General features: G+C 40.5%; 1 protein-coding gene across 7 annotated transcripts in view; it reads right to left on the bottom strand.

Annotated features, from left to right (window-relative positions):
• scn1laa (sodium channel, voltage-gated, type I-like, alpha) overlaps window positions 1-22,339 on the bottom strand; it is a 286,959-nt gene that overhangs the window by 94,611 nt on the left and 170,009 nt on the right. For all 7 annotated transcript variants that reach the window (XM_039757524.1, XM_039757526.1, XM_039757520.1 and 4 more), the window contains exons 13-17: window positions 18,826-18,961; window positions 17,110-17,348; window positions 16,484-16,657; window positions 8,886-9,242; window positions 3,190-3,672 (exon numbers count right to left, since the gene is read on the bottom strand). In XM_039757524.1, coding sequence (XP_039613458.1) covers window positions 3,190-3,672; window positions 8,886-9,242; window positions 16,484-16,657; window positions 17,110-17,348; window positions 18,826-18,961 — 1,389 coding nt within the window. The remainder of the gene's footprint in view (window positions 1-3,189; window positions 3,673-8,885; window positions 9,243-16,483; window positions 16,658-17,109; window positions 17,349-18,825; window positions 18,962-22,339) is intronic.

Here is a 22,339-nt window from a genome sequence, read left to right as displayed (position 1 = left end):
TGTTTTTTCCACATTCCACGTTCTCAAAGCAGGAGCTCTCAACCTGTGGACTGCCTCACTTGAACATGCGGACCAGACAAGCAATCAAATCATTTGCATTGGTCATTCCTCCGCACATGTTTAACCCCGCATTATACGTAAAGGCTTATAATCCTGTCGTAATGTTTGTGTGTTGGCCACATGAGTTTAGAACATTTTATGATGCCTCATGAGTGCTTCTAATTGGATGTTCATCTGTTTTGGTCACAATGTAAATGGAAGACAGTTATGAAGTAGGCCCTACAAAAGAGGAAGGATGATGCCAATCAAGAGGAAGAGGTAGTGCATTCTAAATTAGTCAGAAAATTAAAAGATGAAGTGAGCTGTGCACAACATTGTTAGCAGTACACAGACAGCACTTCAGTCTTTTGTTCATCCTCACATTTTCTGAGACTGGTACAGACAACCCTTATTAAAAGTGGTGCGGTTTCTCTGCAATGTGCCAAATTAAATCACATTTTTTTGGCCAAGTGTCACATTAATATGCAATCACAATTTAATTGCGCCTTCACTCATTTGTCTGTGGACTAAAGAACTAATCTCCTTTAGATCGCATGCAATCCTTACTAATATAAATATTTATTTAGGAATAATTTTATTTAGAAAGCTGTTCAAGTAAATTGCAGAAAGCATGTTAATGCCTAATTACGCTAATAGAGTTGGGGATTGGCGTTGTTCTTATTAACTGGAAAATGTGTTCTACATTTACATTATTCATTGGTGTTTGTAATAAAGATTTGATTTCAAAAAATATCAAACAACTATTGACGTTGTCTACTTATTCTCTTCTTTAGTGTTTAAACCGGACATCAGTTTGTAGCAACTCTCCACTCCTCTCGTTCTTTCGCCTTCCTTTTAATTTCTTGGTAGATCCTGCATCTACATCTTTCATTATTTACTAAAGATATTGCACAACGTGGTGGTCTTCTGCCTTTCTTCCCTACACCTGTCCTTCCATTATCAATTTCAGGAGCCCTTTCTGTCTCAGTAGTTGTCCCACAAGTTGCACTGGTCTTTGAATAATAGTTTTCCATAAACTGTGCCTTTCACCTACTCTTAGGAGAACTTCTTCATTAGTTATGTTATCAGCCCATTTAATTTTCAACAAATGCTGATAGCACAATAGCACAAATTAATTTAGTCTCTTTTCTTTTTTTCGTCCTAAGGCAGGGGTCCTGGAGAGCTGCGGTGGCTACAGGTTTTCATTTGAACCCTTTTCTTAATTAGTGATCTGTTTTTGCTGCTAATTAACTTCTTTTGAATTAATTTTAATTGACTTGATTTTTAAGAAATGTTTCCCTGAATTTCTTTGTTTCTCTGAATTGCTTCATTTCTTTCCTTAAACCAAACAGAAGTGAAATGTGAAGTGAGAGCCAACAGAAGACCAACTAAGTCAGGGCCTCCAATTCCAACCAATTTCCCTCCAACAAGTTGTTTAATTAGGCGCCGAGTCTTGTCATTAATTAAACTCGTTCTTTAATTCCATGCCTTGTCGCTGCTCTCGTTGTGCAATAGCAGACATTTCCGAAATTGTGGATTTTCTCTTTTTTAAGAGCAGATCAGAATTCCTGAGACCTTCACCTTTCTTTATTTTCAGATATTGTATGATGGACACCAGTTGTTTTGGCTCATTTTGTATCTCAGTATTGTTTGGCTGCTAATTAAGGAAAAAAAAACAATTGAGGGGTCTGAGTCTTCAAGAGCAAGCCAAATAAAATGAATTCAAAAGAAGATAATTAGCAGCAAAAACAGATCAGTAATTGAGAAAAGGGTTAGAATGAAAACCTGCAGCCACCGCAGCTCTCCAGGACTGTCCTAAGGACTCTTTTAACATCCTATAGATGTCAGTACAAGGTAAACTCACACATTCTGTTTTACTTGTAAGCCTAGCATTCTCATGAAACATGTTGATTTCTTTTTGTGTGGCCCATGCAGCGTGATGACAACTAGAACTGTGGCCCTAGTTTGAAAAAGTTTGAGACCCACTGCCTTAGACTAATTCACGACAGGAATTAGATTGAATCTTAGTCTTCTGCAACTGGTCTAAAACTGATAATACTATCATCAACATCAAGATGAACTCCCAGGGGAGAATGAATGTGGATGTGAATGTGAACGTGAGTGTGAGTGAGCTGCGATGGACTTGTGTGCTGTTACCCAAACTGGCTCCAGTTCCTTGTGACCTTATAATGAAGAACACAGATTCATGAAATGTTATCATAAATTGTATCACTGAAAATTCTCTTTGTAATTTTGATCTGCCGGAATCCAGAAACTGGATTCCTGTATGCTTGGAATAATTTCATTGTCCAAAGCAGCACACCAGAGTTTAAAATACCTGACACTACTGAATTCTAAATCCAAAGCCCACTTGAGGGCTGCCAAAAGAGAAGGGTCAACTTGTACAAAGAACAACTCCCTTCATCCTTTTTCTAACGGAGCAGTAATGCTGTGAGAGTCCAACATAACATTAAAACTGCGGTTATAATCTCAAGAATGCTTACACTCCACACCAAGAGTGACACAAAGAGTGACCGGACAAGGAATCAGACCCAGACCTCCAGAGCTGTAAGGCAGCAGAGTTAACCACAGGGTTACCGATTTACACTGTACAGAAATTAGAAAATAAAAATGCAACATATAACACAAGCATTTCATAAAGTGTGCCCCCTCATAAAATTACAAACTTATTTGACCCAGGGGCAAGAATGCTGAATTTAGCAATAAACTACAGTCAGATTTGCTTCTCTTTTTTTTCCCTCCATTTACTCTCTGCCCTGCTCAGTCATCTGAACACAGCCAATTATGGTTTGTTATGACCTCATGGATACATTTCTTACTCGAGGCTGCGGCAGAGTAAACACATCTTGGCTAGCAGCTCTTGTTTTATACCGATTCTTGGTTCTCCTGATAAATCTCACTTTTGCTACTAGCAAAGTTTCATACGCTTGCATATTAAAGACGACAGGTTTGTTCCCAGCCAGCAAAGTACAGAGAATTGAGGTGAGAGCAATAACCTGAAAGTTGACAACTGAGCTCTGAGAGTATTCAGTTCACACACATTCTTTTTTATTAAGTCTCATCATCATCACTGCTGAAGCACAGCTGCAGTACTCTAGCATTTTAGAAACAAAGAAAATGATTTCTTACCTCTTTGCTGCCTTCTAGGTCTGACTCGCTGCTGAAGTCCTCTGTGTTGAGGTTCTCAAAGTCAGACTCACCAACGGCAATTGGTACCGTAACAGTCAGGCTCGGGTTATGTATGAAAGACATGTAATCGCTTTCATCGATCATGAACTTTCCCACGCTGCTTCCTATTCCGCTTGTTGTCCCATTGCCATCTTTAAATATTACGTCAGGCTCTTTGGTGAGCTCGACGGTGGTATGGTTAGAGATGCAGCTGTCTTTTTTGTTCTGTAGGTCATCAAGAGGTTTGATTTCATCCAGGACCTTTTTCCTTCTGAGGCATATATTCTGAAAGAAGTCCCGAAACGATGACTTAACAAAGTCAATGCCCCTCTGAATCCTTCCCACGGCAATCTGCAGATTGTTCATCTCACTGTCATCATCTGTGGCAGCCAAGTTGTCTGCGCTAAATGAGCTCAGCAGCAAAGCCAGGAACAAATTTAGTACCTGTGAAACCCAGACAGACCTTGAGCCACTTTATTTTAAATACAATGAAAATGTATCAAGACATGATATTTAATTAATATGAAGCCTCGGCAAAGGGTACCATTGTAACAATAACTAGTGCTTATTTGAGAGCTGAAGCAAGTTGAAGATCAAGTTATATTACAATCACTTACACACACATAAATATTGTAGTGGTGGACTGGTTAACTGGGAATATACAGACAGGGAAGACTGGTACAAAGAAGGGGCAGTGCCCTGCCATGCCCCAGGAAGAAGAAAGAAACATGCCCTGGCAGACACAGTGACTTTCATATTGCAAGTGCAGAAAGACTGACACCATACCTGACAGCAGAATGCCACTGCTTATGCATGGGATGTCCTAGAAGGTAGAAAGACAGGGGTACCCACAAATGCAGCCTACATATGACAAAGATATGACTCCTTATAGAGAAACAGCAAGGCCATCGAGGGTGGGTGAAGGGCTAAAGACTTCCAGACCAACATATGGGACCAGATGGTCCCAGACCGAGAAGGTACATACTGGATTACCTTTCTAAGTGGTGGGACAGCAAAGGGGCTGTCTTGGAGACAAAGTCCTCATAAAGGAACTGACAGCCTCAGCAGGTGCCCCTAAAGAGAACTCTGGTGGGGTCTCATTTGCAATATTAGTACTTCCCCAATTCTACGAGCAATTCTAGGACTTGGCCGGAAATGACCCCAGGATAGGGTTTAAAGCTGCTTTTAGACTCACTGAGCTTGGAGTCAGGTAATCAGTCGATGGAAAAGAGCTCAACTGGAGTGTCTAGTGTTTAGTCATTTAATAATTCTTCTCTCTGTAAATATTTTGGTCTGCTCTGTATTAGTGTGTGGTACTATATCATCCTCTTAATATAAATATATACATTACATAATACAGAAGGTGTGACAATTTAATTCCCAGAACGGCAGTGCAATATCTTGCATGTGGGTAAAAATCACGTTTTTTTTTGATCAAAAGGGGATAGACCATTGCAGATTCATTGAACAAGGACAGACAGTCAACCAACAATGCTATTAAGAAGCGTTCAAATGATTACAGGATTCACTGTGAAGGAAAAGACCTGGGTCCTTATGTAGAAAAAAATCTTGCTTGGACTCCATGTTAAACTTTTGCTTCTTACGCTAGAAAGGCAAAAATAGAAAATGCACAAATAAAAGAGAATCAGATTTTTAAAACCGTACATACAGCAGGTCCAACACCAAGTTCCTTTATAAATCTCAAATTAACTTAAAAGAACATGTGCATGCATATGCTTTCAGCTAACCATGTCATACATGTGCGATTTCGAGACCATTTCAGGGCTTATTAACTAGTAATTCTAGGAGTTACAGATGCATTCAAGGTGGAGGTGGGATTACATCAGGGATCGGCTCTGAGCCCTTTCTTATTTGCAATGGTGATGGACAGGTTGACAGATGAGATTAGACAGGAGTCCCCGTGGACTGTGATGTTTACTGATGACATTGTGATCTGTAGGGAGAGTAGGGAGCAGGTTGAGGAGACCCTGTAGAGGTGGAAATATGAGAAGAGAGGAATGAAGATCAGTAGGAACAAGACAGAATACATGTGTGTGAATGAGAGGGAGGTCAGTGGAATGGTGAGGATGCAAGGAGTAGAGTTGGCGAAGGTGGATGAGTTTAAATAGTTGGGATCAACAGTACAGAGTAATGGGGATTGTGGAAGAGAGGCGAAGAAGAGAGTGCAGGCAGGGTGGAATGGGTGGAGAAGAGTGTCAGGAGTGATTTGTGACAGATGGGTATCAGCAAGAGTGAACGGGAAGGTCTACAGGACGGCTGTGAGACCAGCTGTGTTCTATGGGTTGGAGACGGTGGCACTGACCAGAAAGCAGGAGACAGAGCTGGAGGTGACAGAGTTAAAGATGCTAAGATTTGCATTGGGTGTGATGAGGATGGATAGGATTAGAAATGAGGACATTAGAGGGTCAGCTCAGGTTGGACGGTTGGGAGACAAAGTCAGAGAGTTGAGATTGTGTTGGTTTGGACATGTGCAGAGGAGAGATGCCGAGTGTATTGGCAGAAGGGTTCTAAGGATAGAGCTGCCAGGCAAGAGGAGAAGAGGAAGGCCTAAGCGAAGGTTTATGGATGTGGTGAGAGAGATCATGCAGGTGATGGGTGTGATAGAACAAGATGCAGAGGACAGAAAGATTTAGAAGAAGATGATCCGCTGTGGCAACCCCTAACAGGAGCAGCCAAAAGAAGAAGAAGATTAACTAGTAATTGCACCCCTGGTCTAGGGTCAGCGCTGCCACCAAATTCCTCTCCTTTCTTTTCAGCCTCAAATTCACAGCACAAACAGCTCAGACATCATTGCTGCTTCTGCCTTCTTGGACCCGCTCCTTACACTGGGGCCACCATAAACAGAACCTCACACATGGAAAACTCACATCTGAAGAAGATGTTACTATGCATTTCTGCCTATCTGTGTGGACTTCTTTTTTTACAGGGTTTTACTATCCTGAGCCTCAACTCTTCATTGTGGTTCTTGCCTTTTATCTCACACCATGCATAGCTTGAAAAACACCCATTTGGAATATTCATGATATAATCGCCCTGTCAATTTGGCCATTTTCCTGAGTGATGTGTTTACTTTCAAACGATAGGAGAACAGAGAAAACGAGACTTCAGTGAATGTGAACCTGAAGTATTACTGACATTTAGCGAAGTTTAAGGGGGTCCCACAGCTCCCCCCCCAACAGATGCACTATGTTACTAAAATAATCTCAAATCAGGGGTATTGTTTTCATTGATTGTTAAGGCTAGAGTTAATATAAATGTGTTAATCAGTGTATTAGGTGCATGGTGACACAGTGATAGCATTGCTATCTCATAGTAAGGGGTCTTGGGGTCATATCCCGAGTGCTCTCTGCATGGAGTTTGTATGTGGGATAGCAAAGGTTTGCCATTCACAGTCCAAAGACATGCAGGTTAGATGACTGGTGTGGCTAAATCATCCCCTGATGTGTGTGTGTGTGTGTGTGTGTGTTTATCTTGTGATGGGCTAGCACCCTGTCCAGGGTCTGTTCTTTCCTGCACCCATGACTTGCTTGCTTAGTAGGATAGGCTCGAGCTGCCCCGTCTTGGGTTTACAGGATGAAAGGATCAATGAATACTATAATCAGTCCTGCCCAAAGCAACTCTAACGTGCATGTCACCAACCCTTAAAACAGACAGGGAAATACTCTGTACAATTTCAATCACAGGTTAGTTAACAGTTTCAGATTTAGCTTGAATGTCTTGTCGACAGTATTTTCCTCTTTTGCACGCACGAAAGACGCTCCTGTCGACAAAAAGATCCTCGGTAGTCAGCAAGGAGCGACTGAAATGGTAGCACGCGTGGCTGCGGCTTATGCCTGCCTGTACAAACAGCAGAGTGGCTGTCTGAGGAAATCTCCATCACATGTCACACTCACCCCCTGTGACAAAATATTTAAAAAACAAAAATGTGACATCTGTCTCTTTGACGAAGCAAACAAATAACAGAAAATGCTCTACCTTTCAAATCAGTTAACTAAATTGCACCAGAATGTTAACTCTATGCGTACATTTTTCTAACTTCTTTGAATAAGAAAGTGCTTATTTTGACACATTTAAAATTCGCAGACAAACAAACATAAAAACACAAGGTTTTCTGTCATGTCGATGTTGTTAATGGTATTTGTGTCCTTTCTCGTGATGATGACTAACTAGAAGTCCATTCTCTTGGAGTTGTCTGCTAATTTGCAGCACACATGGCAGAGACCATCACACATAAATCACGCTACCCATGTTCCATTACAGGTTTAGAAAATGGATGGATAGACATCAGGAAGTAACTGATGATTCACTGAAATCAGCAAATCAGATTTTCTGTTCACTACATTGTTTTCCATCCATCCATTATCCAACTCGCTATATCCTAACTACAGGGTCACAGGGGTCTGCTGGAGCCAATCCCAGCCAACAACAAACCCTGGGCAGGGTGCCAACCCACTGCAGGGCACACACACCATGCACACACTAGGGACAATTTATGATCGCCAGTCCACCTAACCTGCATGTCTTAGGACTGTGGGAGGAAACCCACACAGACACGGGGAGAACATGCAAACTCCACGCAGGGAGGACCTCGGAAGCGAACCCAAGTCTCCTTACTGCGAGGCAGCAGCGCTACCACTGTGCCACCGTGCCGCCCCTTCATTGTTTTGTTGCCAGAATTTACTGACATGCCAACACCAAAAACGTCAGCAATGGGACTCACAGCTGGTCAAAACGTTCCATGCCAAATTCAGCATTTTGTAAATCCCAGCTCAGTTTTATATAAGAGGCCCCTGACCTGCGGCCTGACAAGTGGCTCATCCATCATAACAATGTGCCAAGCCTCTATATACTCAGTGTTCACAACTTCCTGGCTAAGAAAAAAAAAAATCACCAAATTGAATCATCTGCCCTACTAATCTGACTGAGCCCCTTGTGATTTTTGGCTCTTCCCAAAAATAAAAACTGCCATGGAACGACAGAGATTTCCAGACATTTCTTACATCCAGCAAAACAGAAAAGAGCAGCTCAAAGGTATTCCAAAAACAGAATTTCTAGCAATGGCAACATCGTCCAACTAAACATGCAGCCGTGGAATGAGATTTGATTTTTTTTGTGCACAGATACGCTCACGTTATACAGATTCATTTAGGGAATTAAATTGTCACATCTTGTAAGTGTACATACTGTATATATTTATAATTTGGGTTTATTTGCACACTGGGTCAAATAACCATACAGGCCAAAAGAGACTAAACTATCAAGACTACGTAGTGTATGCTAATAAAAGTGCCTCGATTCTGCTGGTGAGCTCCAGTAGTGAGTCGGTCGTATTCTTTCAGGACGGAGGAAGCTGCATAAAAATTGTAACTTCATAAACCAACATTTTGTACACTAGTTTACAACTATATATCTTTTGTTTACAGCAACTTTAGAAACACTTTATACTAGCATTAATATTTAACATCTTAAGAAGTCTCAGGCTGATAAGTTAAGGTTTTCCCAATTATTATTGTTATTGCATCAATTATAATTGACTTCTGCATACATAAAAGGACAAATTCACCACTTATAGCAGGCACATCTCCACTACAGTATTAAATGAATATTATAAAAACAGGTAGGTTGTCTCTACTTACCACAAGATTCCCAATGACCATAACCATCATGAAAACAACAAGGCACATGCTCTGACCGGCAACCTCCATACAATCCCACATGGTCTCAATCCATTCCCCGCAAAGCACCCGGAACACAATTAGGAAAGAATGGAAAAAATCAAACATGTGCCAGCGGGGGAGTTCACAATCCTCCGAAATTTTGCACACGCAGTCTCTGTAGCTTTTTCCAAACAGTTGCATTCCAACCACGGCAAAAATAAACACAATGATGGCCAGCACCAGGGTCAGGTTGCCAAGAGCGCCTACAGAGTTGCCTATAATCTTGATCAGCATGTTCAACGTTGGCCACGACTTTGCTAGTTTGAAAACTCTCAGCTGGAAGGCAAGACAGGATTGGTTAAATTCATAAATGCCCACTTTAAGTTACAGTTTTACTTAAACAGAAGAGAGAGGTCATAAAAAAGCAATCATCATCCGTTTTTAGAACTAGTGACATTGAAACAATGAAAGTACTGCTTGTCCTGCTCATTCATATTTGGAAACCACTCAGTCTCAGAGGAATCTTTTCTGGCATTAATGAGCAAGGCAGTGACTAACTTGGTAACTAATCTATGTGAGGAAGAATGCCTAAAGGGGGCTAGGTGGTCTCGTGGCCTCAGAACCCCTGCAGATTTTATTTTTTTCTCCAGTCGTCTGGAGTTTTTTGTTTTTTCTGTCCTCCCTGGCCATCGGAGCTTACTTTTATTCTACATTAATTAGTGTTCCCTAATTCTATTTACTTATTTATTTTGTGATTTTTCTCTTTCGTCATTGTGTAAAGCACTTTGAGCTACATCATTTCTATGAAAATGTGCTATAGAAATGTTGTTGTTGTAATCTTGGTCCATTACAGGACACAGAAATGCACACTCCAAAGTACACGCATTCTCCTAAGTAAATCGTGAAGCCGTACACATTCAAAACCAACATGCTATTGAGGTGGGCAGGCAAACTTGTAGCGGGGCTACATAATAATAGTATGTTCTATATTTGTGCTGAGTGCGTTTTGTTTTCATCGTCCCGTTTACTGTCCATTAAATGTACGTCAGTAAATGCTGTCCCCATAAGTGCAGAGGGGAAGGATGATGGAGAGAGATCGCAGCCCCAAGACGGAAATCGCCTGTTGGATCCACCTGTTACATCCAGGACATTTTGTATTTATAAAAGAGGAGTGAAGGCGAGAGGAGAGGAGAGGTGAGGGGAGAGAGAGAGGAGACAAATCGAGGAGCAAAAAGATGACAATTTAACCATCCATTTATCAACTCATCACTGCCAGTCATTGCTTTAGTCCACTGCTTGTTTTTTAAAACATCACGACACCCGAGCCGAGTAACCCCAGGTTTCGGTTTCATACCAGCCATTACCAGGACTTTTCACGGTGAGGTCGTTTTGTTATCGGGAAGGGGCACAATAACACTACAGTCAGTATCAATACCACCGGACTTTATTTTGGACTCATTTTTAACCACATTTTCAACTGCTGTGTTTATCTAATCTGTGTTTGCATTTGTGTTACGTGTTTTGGTTTATTGATTAGGGGCAAAGGAGAGTCAATGTAAATATCTGTATATTTGTGTTCTTGTATAGTAATTAGGCACTGGTGTTTTGGGGATAGTGGTGTTTTGCAAGCACATACAGTGTGTGTGTATATATATATATATATATATATATATATATATATATATATATATATATATACATACAGTGATCCCTCACTATATCACGCTTCGACTTTCGGGCTTCACTCTATCGCGATTTTTTTCTCATACACGCTTACGTCACTACGCATGCGCTTTCTGAGAACTTTTATCAAAGCCCTACGATGGCTCCTAAACGTGCTGCTTTTTCTAAGTCTTCTGACAATAAAACTAAGCGTCGGATGAAGATGCTTACTATCCAGGAGAAGGTGAAACTCTTGGATATGATTAAAGATGGCAATACCCTACAAAAGCCTCCTCACGCATATGAAAAGATAGCGCCAGCAACTGCCTATCAAGATGTTCTTCAGCCGCGCACCCAGACACCCACTGCCTACTCCTAGTACTTCTTCACTGAAGACAACAACGCACCTGCTGAAGATACTGCACCACCTCTGAAGACTCTCCTACTGAGGTCGTGCCTTCATAGGTTAGTGGTTGTGTGCAATTAAATGTACAGTACAATAATCTACTATAAAAAAGCGTTCGGGATTGTCCTTCCGTCCCGTGAGTGCAAAGTGTAGCAGTAATCCGCTTATCACAGACTTACTACTTGCGGCTTGAGGTACGAAGCGACGTGATGTGAGCAGAGTTCTGGTGCTGTCATCGTTCCCTGGATTTTGTGCGTGATGCGCTGGAAAAATAGACCAAATTATGTCTCTGGAAATAATTAATGTTGATGGAGTACAAATGCCTCACCGCGTAGTAAATATCAGGGGAGATGGTGCTTGCTTATTCTCATCTATAGCTTATTTAGTGCATGAAACTCCGTATTTAGCGGTACAGATTCGGGCTGACATTGTATGACTTTGGACAGGCACTTAAGGGGATAAAAAAACTTTTCGTTTTCGGTAGATGTTATGAATGGGCACTTTGATGTTCTCATTCCCTACACTTACATGCCTGATGTACACATGGAGCGCACAAAAATTGAGGATAAAAGTCAGTCGCCTTAAAAGGCGAGTGCGCCTAGTTATATGATATTTGTAACGTCTAATATGTCTTATTTTCTTTTATTTTGCCTAATATATTGGGTAATACGAGTGTAATGGTGACTAAAGGGTGTTATTTCATGTCTAGAGGGCTCTAATAATGTTAAAAAACGTATTTAGAAGGTCGTAAACAGGTTTTCTATACTCTAACTGCAAAAATATTCGATTTATAAATAAAGAATCCTACTTCGCGAAAATTCATTTATCACGATAGAGTCTGGAATGGATTAACCGTGATAAACGAGGGTTCACTGTATATATATATATATATATATTATTGAATATTTGCCTGTCTTTTCAATTTACAATATAGCCGTGTTTGATCTTACATATCTGTTTACTGTTATCTGATTATTGCGTTGTGTCGGCAAAAATAAGACAACTTTTAAGGAGTACGGCTTGTTATTAGAGCAAGAAACCTCAGGTAATCCAAGGAATAAGTCTTGATAGTGTAGTGGCCAGTCTGGGTAAGGGGTCAGCCGTTACAAACTGCCCCCACGCAGTAACCAGGCCAGTCATAAAACCCAGATTCCTGAAGTGGTGAAGAAGTAGGTCTAACCAGTATGGCATTATGCAGTCCATGGCACACAAAAATATAGACATCTATAGAAGTTAACACCTGCAACTGGACTCTGTAGACTAACATTCAGATATTCAGTGCAACAACTGCTAAGGTAAAGTCCGAAAACCAAGTGTATATTAATCAAATAAGGCTTACCAATCGGGATTTTTACATCATTTTCTATTATTGTAACATGGAAGTGTCTATAAGAAACAGCAGCTCAGCCACACATTGTTAGACCACAGAAACTCACAGAGCATGGGCCTATCCTCTGGTCATACCAGAGTTCCAAACTGCCTCTTCTTAGCTACATCAGCACAAGACCTGTGCGTCGGGAGCTTCATGAAATGGGTTTCCGTGGCCGAGCAGCTACACACAAGCCTAAGAGGCAGTGTGAAGAGGTGGTCAAGGCTTTGGACTTTAAACCCTGAGGTTGTGGGTTTGAATCCCACCACTGACACTGTGTGACCCTGAGAAAGTCACTTCACCCACCTAAGCTCCAATTGAGAAAAACAAAAATCAACATAACCCATTGTATCTCAAATGCTGCAAGTCGCTTTGGATAAAAGCGTCAACCAAATAAATAAATAAATAAATGTAAATGTAAGATCACTATGCACAATGCCAAATATTGGACGGATTGATGTAAAGCACAGCATCATTGAACTCTGGTGCGGTATAAACATGTTCCCTGGAGTAATAAATCACGATCAACTATCTGGCAATCTGATGGACGAATCTGGGTTTGGTGACTGGGCTGTATAGTACTTAATGTAGAGTTTGGTGGAGGAGAGATAATGGTCTTGGGCTATTTTTAACATTTCAGGTTAGGTCCCTTGGTTTCAGTGAAGGATACTGTTAAAGCTACAGTATGAAAGGACACTTTAGACAATTGCGTAATTCCATGCATGTGGCAGCAGTTTGTTGAAGGCTTTTTTCTGTTCCAGCATGACTATGCCCCTGTGCACAAAGTCACATCCATAAAGACATGGAGGAACTCGAGTGACCTGCACGGAGCCCTGACGTCAACATTTTTGGGATGAATGTGAGCACCAGTTGTAAGCCAGGTCTTCTTGTCTAACATCGGTACCTAACATTACAAATGCTCATTTGGCTGAATGGGCACAAACTCCCACAGATGCACTGCAAATATCCAGCTCCATATTAATGTCCATGGTTTTGGAATGGGGTGTCCAACAAGCTCATATAGGTCAGTTGGTTAGGTGTCCACAAACTTTTGGCCATATTGTGTGTGTGTGTGTGTTTATATTATACATTTATTTATATAGAAAATTTTATTATTATTATTATTAATTGTTGCCCGAGATGCTTCCTGAGGAACGCACCAGGATATTGCATCTTCCAGCATGATAGCATTAGTGCTGGTGATAAAGAAATATGTGACTTTGTCATTCCATATGACAATCGAGCTAGAAGACTGATAGGACTTCTCTTAGATTGCTCATCTGCTAATAGGACGTGCTTGTCCTGTGAAGAAATGCAGCCCATGCTGTATAAATACTGGGAGAGAGGAAGAGCCACTGTTTGATACTAGCAGAAAACCAGACATGCATTCTGTCAGAAGCAAGTGGCCACCTTTTTATAAAGAGCAACCAAAGAATCGGAGGCTCAGAAGCTCTTTTTATGCCTGCAGACATTAAACATAAAGATTCAGATGTGAGCGTCAGTAGGCTTTGTGCCATAGAAACTAAGTTACCCGAACTATTCTATAACATTTCAGTAATTATTTACCACTCTGATGCTGATCTTTCTTATCATAAAGTAGGTCATTACAATACCAATTGATGAGAAGAAATCATAATTAATTGCAGAATTACGGTACTTGAGGGTTCCTCTAGAGTGCCTCCTTCTCTCGCACGATTTGGCTCAAAAACTAATCAGCACATCGACGTCTCATAACAGAAGTTTTGAGTTTACTATTTTTCTGTCCAACCGTTTTTAGCTCTAGACTCCCTTCAAGAAACTGTAACACACACACACACACACACACACACACACCCCCCCATCATTGAGATTTCATGTTTTTGATATCAGGAGAACCTAAAATGTTGAGATCTGTTAAAAACTGGAGATTGAAATTTTTAACAAATCTAAAGCTTTCACTCCTCCCTCACAGACGATAGGTTATGATGGGGGAGGGCGCTAAGCAACAAGTCCTGAAGCTTTTAAAGCTTTATACTTTAATGTCCCCCATTACCGTATACATAGTACATATATTTTTGTGTATTTAGACTCCATTTAATCTGGCCAGGTTACTGTTTGCTCAGCTTTTTCCAAGTCATGAACTGGCAACTCTAAATTGGCCAGGTATGAGAGACTGTTGGTGTGTGCTTTGCCACTGGCTGGTGCCCTGCCCAGGTCTTCCTTCTGCCTTGTACCCTATGCTGCCAGGACAGGTTCTGGTACCCCAAGATCATCAACTGGACTGAGTGAGGGCAAGCAATGGATGGATGTTATATATTTTATAGCATGAATGCAAATTAATTACTTCTTCTATGCATAAAATGTGCCTCAAGTATTTCTTTTTTCAAATACATTATCAAATATATTATTACTGTAATTCCACAATATATTATCAAAGCAGCTGTGTAATGATTAGATTAGATAAACTTCATTAATCCCAAAGGGAAATTTAGAGGCAGACAGCGGCAGAAACTTTAAAGCAAAAAAGAATAACGACTCACAGGATAGATAATACAGCCAATCAATCAGTAAGTAAGTAAATAAATAAATAAATAAATGTATATTGTGTAGATATTTCAAAATAAACTTAAAAGAGCATCAGGAGTGAGCATTGAATTGCCTGAAAGCAGTGGCAGAAAAGACCTCCAGAAGTGCTTCTTAGCACACAGTAGTAGAATGAGCCTCTGGCTAAAAGTGCCCCAAAGAGAGCGCCTCCTGGAGGGGATTTTTCATGATGGCATCCAATTTGGCCATCATCTTCTTTTCCACAACAGCTTCCAGTGTGCTCAGGATTTGCCCTGTGATGGTGTAGGCTTTCCTGATAAGTCTGTTCAGGCATTGGGCTTCAAGTTGATTTCCCAGGAGACTGCAGTATAGAAAACCACACTGGCTACTATGGACTGGTAGAACATTTCCAGCAGCTTGCTGCACACCTCAAAAGACCCGAGTCTCCTTAGGACATGAAATACCTTCCTATGGCAATGGAGATATAGGCAGTTGGCAAAGACCCGAGTTTGTGGTCAGTGTACATGGATGATTTATTGGCCTATAGCATGGACAGACAATCATTTTTTCATGATAAAGCAGTAAGGTCAAAGCTGTTTGACGGGGTGTTGTATTTAAGGGTTCGCTTAACATAATGAAGTGAAACTGAATGGGCTGCTCAGGCCTATAATAACATTTTCACCTAATCTGCATTGTTTGACCCAGTAAGCACAATCAGTTGGATTTATACTTCTGTGTTCAGTCTAAGCTGTAGCCCATGTAGCCTACAGCGTAGCTTTGGTTAGCCTAACATGCATCTCCTCAGAAATGTGACTGCGTGTCATGACGACATGGACCCTATGACTCTGACTTACCAGTTTGGTAACTACGTACTTCCTGAAAAACATTTCTAGTCGTCTTCTACTATTCTGCAGTCAACGTAGAGCAGATTGAGGAAATGACTCGTCGAAGAAGTTAACAAATATGCACATTTATATGATACCTCATCACAACACTACGAAGATGATCAGATCAGGGCTACTTTGTGGCTGTTATCGGTTTGGAAGTCAGAGAAAGTATGAAAAATTGTAAAAATGGGAGGGACACGTACATTCATTTATGAAAGAAAAAGTGTAGCAAGAGGAGCGTTGATCTTGGAAGACAAAAACTGGCAGCATTTTATGTTCCACTCACCTGGCTGTCATCACATATGAAGCATGGAAAGACAGAGTGGAACACCACCAACTAGCGTTTAGGTGTGTGTCTGCAGTATAACAGGTTTGCAGCCTGAAGTATAACTGCCTGCTGTGTAAATTTCTTAACCAATGGTAATTATACACCAAGGCGCCTTTCTGAATGCTCAGATGGAGAGTCACAATAAGATAACCAGTTAAGTAAGACGTTAATTTAATCTGGCAGGAATAATAAATGGGTTATACTAAAAAGCAGCAGACACAAGATGTCAAGGACCAATAAAAAGAAACCTCATTTCACAGAAAAGTAGAAATCAATGAAATATACGTTGAGCCGATTACCACCCCAATGGTACTGCTAGAAACGTCTCTAAAATGAATGATTTGTTTCGACAAGATAATTAAATGCACTGCAAATGTAGAGAAGCAAACAGCAAATATTTACCAATCTGAAAGATCTCAGTACGGAGAGTCCTTCAACGTTTGCCAGACCCAGCTCCATTAAGCTCAGACTCACGATGATGCCATCAAAAATATTCCAACCTTCTTGAAAATAGTAATAAGGGTTCATAGCAATAATTTTGAACACCATTTCTGCAGTAAATATCCCAGTAAACACCTAAAAATCCAGTAAAAATGTATTTAGTCAGTATTCAGTTATTTAGTCAGAAGACAGACAGAACAATAAGAAATAAATTTATTTATCATTATACAGAGTTGGTGGAGCTTCATTGACAATCAACTTCCTGATAGTGTGTAGCTTCCATACCATCTTAAGCAGAATATGCTTCAATTAATTGGCTGGAAATGTGCCTAAGTGCCTATGTTGGATTAATCATAATAAATGGCACATTTCCGAAATCCATTCATAAAATGATTTTTAGTACTCTGTTTTCCCCAGAGCCTAGGTTGGGAACAATGGATGCAAGCAAATTGTAAAAAATGGACAGGAAGCCATTTATTTGTGAGGTAATTTCTGCCGTTACTGCCAACATATGTGAAGTACATTATGCTTGTCAGATGACCACAGATACGTTTTAGTAAAAAGGACTAATAGACAAAAGCACATACCAGGTTCCCCACTGAAAGCACATGGTTGAATTCCTCTGTCATTGGATAATGTTCCATGGCCATGAATAGCGTGTTTAAAACAATGCAGATGGTAATAGCGAGATCTACAAAAGGATCCATAACAATCAGGTTTACAATCTCTTTTACTTTAAGCCACCAGGGGCAGCAGTCCCAGATAAGGTATGTGTTGGCAAACTTGTACCAGCATGGTGGACATTTTTGTCGTGACTCTTCAAGTTCTGGTAAAAAAGGAAAGAGAGGGTAAGTTATAAACTGAATTACTGTACTTATTTAAACCTACTTATATTTGGTTTTCCATATTTGAAAATGAACATTTTCATTCAGCTCCAAAGTATTTGCAACATAAATAAATGGCTCTCTCTCAGCTACTACAAATCACAAACACCTCCATGCCAGTTACATGTGCTGTTAAGGAACAAATCCTGAGAGAAAGCAAGTTCTAGTCAATTATGAGGTTGGAAAAAGATATACGACCATCTAATTTACAATTGGGATCTGACATTTAAATAAAGGAGAGCTTTATGTTCCACTACCTGCTTTCACACCTGTCTATAGGTGCTATCCCTATGGAGGGGCCAATGAGTTCCTGTACGGTGCAGGCCCTGGGCCACTTGAGGTCCCTGACCACTTTTGTGTGTTGCAAACTACCGTAAAACAGGAACAGTAACCTTTATGCAAAATATGTGACGTGCAAAGAAGAGTGATGCCATGTGAAGTGAGGTGTGCTGGGCATTCGATAAAACCTCTTCACCCCGCTTACTGCTTCAATGCAGTGTATGGCCTGGCACACCAGGGAAGAGTGATGATGTGCAAAGTATGGCACGTTTTGGAGTTCATGCGGGACCCCTGCACTGTACTGCTTCAAAATGATCGCAACTTCATGGAGAAGATTATTGCTTTGATGCAGTCCATCTTCACCAATAGCTCTCCAATGTCCAAACTACAAATGGATTTGTAAGATGGCACCAGTGCTTGTAGTCCAAAGGTGACCCAAAACCAAAACTGGTAAGGATTTCAAGACGTGGTAAGTAGGATTAGTTATTTATTCCTTCTTTAATCTCATCTTGGGTTTGAAACATTTACATACTATTGATTCTTTTTATTTAATGGATTCCACTCATATTTGTAGAAACTGACACAAGCTGACAAAGCTCCAGTCCAAATGAAATGCAGCACATGTACTCAATCTGTCATGCTGAAGATAAAAATGCACTCAAAATGTGAAAATCAAAACACTCCATATCAACCAGTGCTCCATATTTCAATCAAGTATGACTTGTGGGCTGTTAAACAGGTACGCTAATTGCACCAGTCTTTTTTTTCTACTAAGTGTTTTTATAAATTCAATTGCCATATCTAAATAAAGTCATTTCAGTTCTGCATGCTTAAAGGAGTGAAAGTCCCCACTATGAATGCTACCTCGGCGGGTACAGGGTTGGAAGTTTTAATGTTAACAGACTGATATAGCAAATGAAAAATGGGCATCTTGGGGCAACTAAGGGTGGTAATCGACTTTCTGCACCTATGGTGGCATTGCCATACCTTTACCTGCCTCTCTGTGACTGTCAGAAATTTGCCCCATTAAGGTCAATGCCACCAGAAGCAGTCATCCTTCATCAAGAAAATGACGATTCATTTTGCAAACCGATGATGACTTCACGTATTAAGGAAAACACCAAATACTAAACATATTACCTTCCATTGTATTTGTCAATATGCTTGCAACACTTAAAGCTCGCTGTCTTGCTGTGGGATCCGCAAGGTAGTCCATGGACATATTATGAGAGCCAGATCTTCTCTTCTTTATGTCAGTTTCTGTTGTGGTCGTTCCCTAAAAATGAAATATTCATTTAACACAAGCCATTCTTTGGCAATGTTTCCTGACTAGAACAAAAGATTTGGCCTAAACACTAAAATTTTCGTTTTCAATTGTCATTTTGTGTAAATGGTTGTGATCATTGTCTCGATTTTTGAGTAGGTATTTGTGTGTCAGCTAAGCTCAGTTTTCCGAGTCCTGGTCTGAATATTAGGGTTATGAATTTTCATTAAACTGTACTTTACTTTTTTGGAATCTGCTTCATCATTCCAATCAATTCCAAGAAACGTTTACAACCGAAATTCTTGAAAAAACTGATGTTAACATTTTGGCTTGGGCTGAGTGAAATTTATTTGAGGGGTTAGTATTTCAAATTGAACACATTTATTATAGAAATGACAAGATCATCTACTTCAATAGCATGCAAATATGGGGTTAGATCCATGTTAGTAGGTGGGACTGGCCTGGTCTGCTGTATTCAGGATATCGTCCTGGATAACTCCCATAATGCTGGTGATAATCAGACCACATCCTTTCAGTGACTTAGCCGTCTCCTTCTGTGCTATTACACAGCATTTTTTTTGATGTTCAAGTTTTTAGAATTATTGACACTCTATTTGAGTTCTTTAGCTTTTAGGATTTGATGTGTTCCTGTGGGTTTTTCAACCCCTAACCAATACCTTCAGTGAAGTGGATGATTTTGTATTTATGTAAATTCAAGAAGTAATATACAAACAGAGTTTCATTATTGTGAAAATACTTGGTCACATTTAACGAAAAACAAAGACATTTACATGGACAGTCTCAAGATAGGGTGCACCGCCAGGGACGTTTTTCAATTAAAGAGACTCAGAAAGGTGAAAGAGGCACTTCTCTGAATGGTGAGACGTATATGTCTGAGTTTAGTCAATGGGCAGTAAACCTGGTGGATGCACAAGATACCAAAATGAGTGAAAACTCATAAGGGTCAGTAGGGCTTCTCCTGCCCCATTTTGAAAGGCAGTCTAAAATAGTGAAGGGCCCCTCTCCCTTTAAATCGAGAGAGTGGACAAGGGGGCATTTGTTTCAAGAGTTACCAGGGGCAATAGAGCCCTGGAAGACCCCAGATTTTATAGACGCTTCTATAACCTGGAGCCAGCTCTCGTTAAAGGTTAAAAGCCACATCCAATTGGTACGTAGAATCTGTGGTTAGGAGCAGAGTTAGATGAAGAGCTCCACTGACATGGGAGTTTAGACAGAGAAAGAATGGGAATGAGAGGGAGATGGTAATGTTTGTGAAAATGGTGTTTTGGATGAGGAGAAGATAGGAAGCTCTTCCCACTGGGGTAGACAGGAACGAATATGTTGTGCAGCCTAAGCCTGGAGAAGAAAGAGACTTTTGACTTGATTTGATGCCGATATTAATGCTTATTGGTCTTATTTATCACCCCCTCTTTGCTTTATTTTAAGCATTAAACCATTTCTTGACTCTTCTGAGTTCTATTTTTTCCTATATACAAGTAACTGAATTGCAGAACTCTGCAGGAGATGCTCTATTACTGCATTTAGGTGTTAACAATGGCATTTGTGATGCTTAGATCTTTGTTACAGAAGTTAGCACTACAGACTACTTGGTGTCTCCATCACTAGCATCTATCTGAAGATTAGATACCATGGGAGTTCAGATTGCAGGACTTCTCTCTTCTTCTCATTTCAATAAGGATTGCACCGCAGGGCCCTCCACGAGGTGCTCCGTTACAGAAGTCTGGTGTTAAAAGTGGTTTCTTTGTTAATGCAGAAGGGACTACAGAATTGGTTTTGCAATGAAACTCTTTGTATATAGATTCAAACATGTACACAAATCAAAGGCAAATGGAACTACAGATGGAACTATATTCTGTCCAGTGTCTCCATCACTAGCATCTATCTGAAGAGGATATTTCATGGGAGATCAGACCACAGGACCTTTCATTTTTAGAGCTGTTGGCCATTTCAATTAGAATTGCATCGAAGGGTGCTTGAAGGGCCCTCCTGGAAGCACTCCGTTACAGTATTTAAGTGTTAACAGTGGAGTCTGTGATACTTGGCTCCTTGTTAGACAAGATGGAAGTACACACTGCCCCGTGTCTATACCACTAGCATCTATCTGAAGAAGAATTACAAAGGGAGTTCCTACCACAGAACTTCTCATTTGTAGAGATGCTGGTCATTTCAATTAGGATTGTGTTGCACAGCCCTCTAGGAGGTGCTCTGTTACAGTAATTAAGTGTTAGTTTAAGGGGTGTCTGTGATGTTCTGCTCTTTGTTACAGCAAATGGGACTACAGACTGCTCAGTGTCTCCATCGCTAGCATCAATCTTAAGGTGATATACCAAGGGAGTTCAGACCACGGAAATTATCTTTTCTCTGGAGATGCTAGTGATGCTAGTGGTCACTTCAATTAGGATTGTGTTGCCGAGCCCTCCAGGAGGCGCTCTGTAACAGTAATTCAGTGTTATCAGTGGTGTCTGTGATACTTAGCTCTTTGCTACAGCAGATGGGAGTACAAACTACTCAGTGTCTCCATCACTAGCATCTATCTGAAGATGATATTTCATGGGAGATCAGACTACAGGACCATTCATTTTTAGAGTTGTTGGCCATTTTAATTAGAATTGCATCGAATGGTGCTTGAAGGGCCTTCCTGGAAGCACTCCGTTACAGTATTTAAGTGTTAGCAATGGTGTCTGTGATACTTAGCTCTTTGCTAGAGCAGAGTACAAACTACTCAGTGTCTCCATCACTAGCATCTATCTGAAAATTATATACCATGGCAGGTTAGAATGCAGGATTTCTCTTCTCTAGAGATGATGCTCATTTCAATAATTATTGCCCCCCAGTAGGTTCTGTTGCAGTGGCAACAATTACCTGCCATTACAGTGCTTGCAAATTAGTGGAAATGGCAGCAGTGAAACTTGCAATGTTTTGCAAGAGAGCACAATATACCTTATCAAATGTGGGCAATAATTAACGGCACACTGACTACCTATCAGAAAAGCCAAAATAAAATGATTGTGTATTAAGAATATACAACATTAGTCTCTGAAATCTTGTGTGAGGTGACCAAAGTGGAGATATCTGTGGCTCATCTGTACCTATACTATCTGCACACATGATGCATTTGAGTCGAAAACAGCTGAATGCATTCTTTCCACTATTGGAGTATTCTGCAAGTGCACACAAAGTAGGCTCAGATAATCTTCCAGTTTATTTTAGGATGGACAGCTGATGGAGTTGTTTATCACAGAGATGTCCTGACTGCTACTCTGGTGAAATCTGCTGAAACAGGAAAAGATCAGGAGACTACATCTAAAACCTGTGTAGCTGGAATTAAAAGCGAGGCATCTGAACAGTCAAACATGACAGACAATTCAT

Source organism: Polypterus senegalus, chromosome 6 (genome assembly GCF_016835505.1).
Source record: "Polypterus senegalus isolate Bchr_013 chromosome 6, ASM1683550v1, whole genome shotgun sequence".
Classification (NCBI taxonomy): domain Eukaryota; kingdom Metazoa; phylum Chordata; class Cladistia; order Polypteriformes; family Polypteridae; genus Polypterus; species Polypterus senegalus.
This window is presented reverse-complemented; position numbering and strand designations above follow the sequence as displayed.